Here is a 946-nt window from a genome sequence, read left to right as displayed (position 1 = left end):
ATTAACACTTACTAACAGTGTTCAACTGAACTGGGTTTAATAATTACAAAACCATTCAGCTGAATAATCACCAAGAACATTCTTCATTATACAGTACAAACATTAACGACTCGGTTTGTTCGTGTTCCATAAATCAGTCAACAGAGTGTTAATCTAAAGCGTTACCATGTCGCTTATTGCTACGCAGCGTAAACACTGTCCACACCACAGCCTTGTGTTTTAGGACATTTACCAGATGACCAAATACCACAAGACACTCAGTGCTGCAGAGTTATACAACTCAAAAATCTCTAAAAAACTCCATCAGTTTGAAATAACCTGTAGCATAATATTGGCATTACTACGTGTGTCACGTGTAAAAGAGCACACGTGATATAAAGTTTAAATTGTGACTCAAATGAACAGAAGATTGTTACCATTTTGTCCTGAAGGAGTTTTATCGAGTCAGAAGTGTCTTCATCGGTCCTGTACAGAGAAACCTAAACTCCATCATTTCCCTCATTCTGGTGAAAGAAAGCTGTAACACACAGCTTCTCTCTCTCTCTCTCTCTCTCTCTCTCTCTCTCTCTCTCTCTCTCTCACTCCCTCCCTCTCTCTCTCTCTCTCTCTCTCTCTCTCTCTCTCTCTCTCACACACACTCTCTCTCTCTCTCTCTCTCTCTCTCTCACTCTCTCACTCCCTCTCTCTCTCGCACTCTCTCACTCTCTCTCTCTCTCTCTCTCTCTCTCTCTCTCTCTCTCTCTCTCTCTCTCTTGCTCTCTCTCTCTCTCTCTCTCTCTCTCTCTCTCTCTCTCTCTCTCTCTCTCTCTCTCTCTCTCTCTCTCTCTCTCTCTTACTCTCTCACTCCCTCTCTCTCTCTCTCTCTCTCTCTCTCTCTCTCTTGCTCACTTACTCTCTCGCTCCCTCTCTCTCTCTCTCTCTCTCTCTCTCTCTCTCTCTCTCACTC

The 946-nt window shown here is 43.6% G+C and overlaps 1 protein-coding gene across 4 annotated transcripts in view; it reads right to left on the bottom strand.

Annotated features, from left to right (window-relative positions):
* si:dkey-65j6.2 (puratrophin-1) overlaps positions 1-590 on the bottom strand; it is a 21,094-nt gene extending 20,504 nt beyond the window's left edge. For all 4 annotated transcript variants that reach the window (XM_060893941.1, XM_060893944.1, XM_060893942.1 and 1 more), the window contains exon 1: positions 417-590. In XM_060893941.1, the coding sequence (XP_060749924.1) occupies positions 417-419 (3 nt within the window). In that variant the 5' untranslated portion in view covers positions 420-590. The remainder of the gene's footprint in view (positions 1-416) is intronic.
* Positions 591-946: the final 356 nt, after the last annotated feature.

Source organism: Tachysurus vachellii, chromosome 19 (genome assembly GCF_030014155.1).
Source record: "Tachysurus vachellii isolate PV-2020 chromosome 19, HZAU_Pvac_v1, whole genome shotgun sequence".
NCBI classification, from domain to species: domain Eukaryota; kingdom Metazoa; phylum Chordata; class Actinopteri; order Siluriformes; family Bagridae; genus Tachysurus; species Tachysurus vachellii.
Note: the sequence above shows the minus strand (reverse complement) of the source record. Positions and strands in the feature narration are given on the sequence as shown.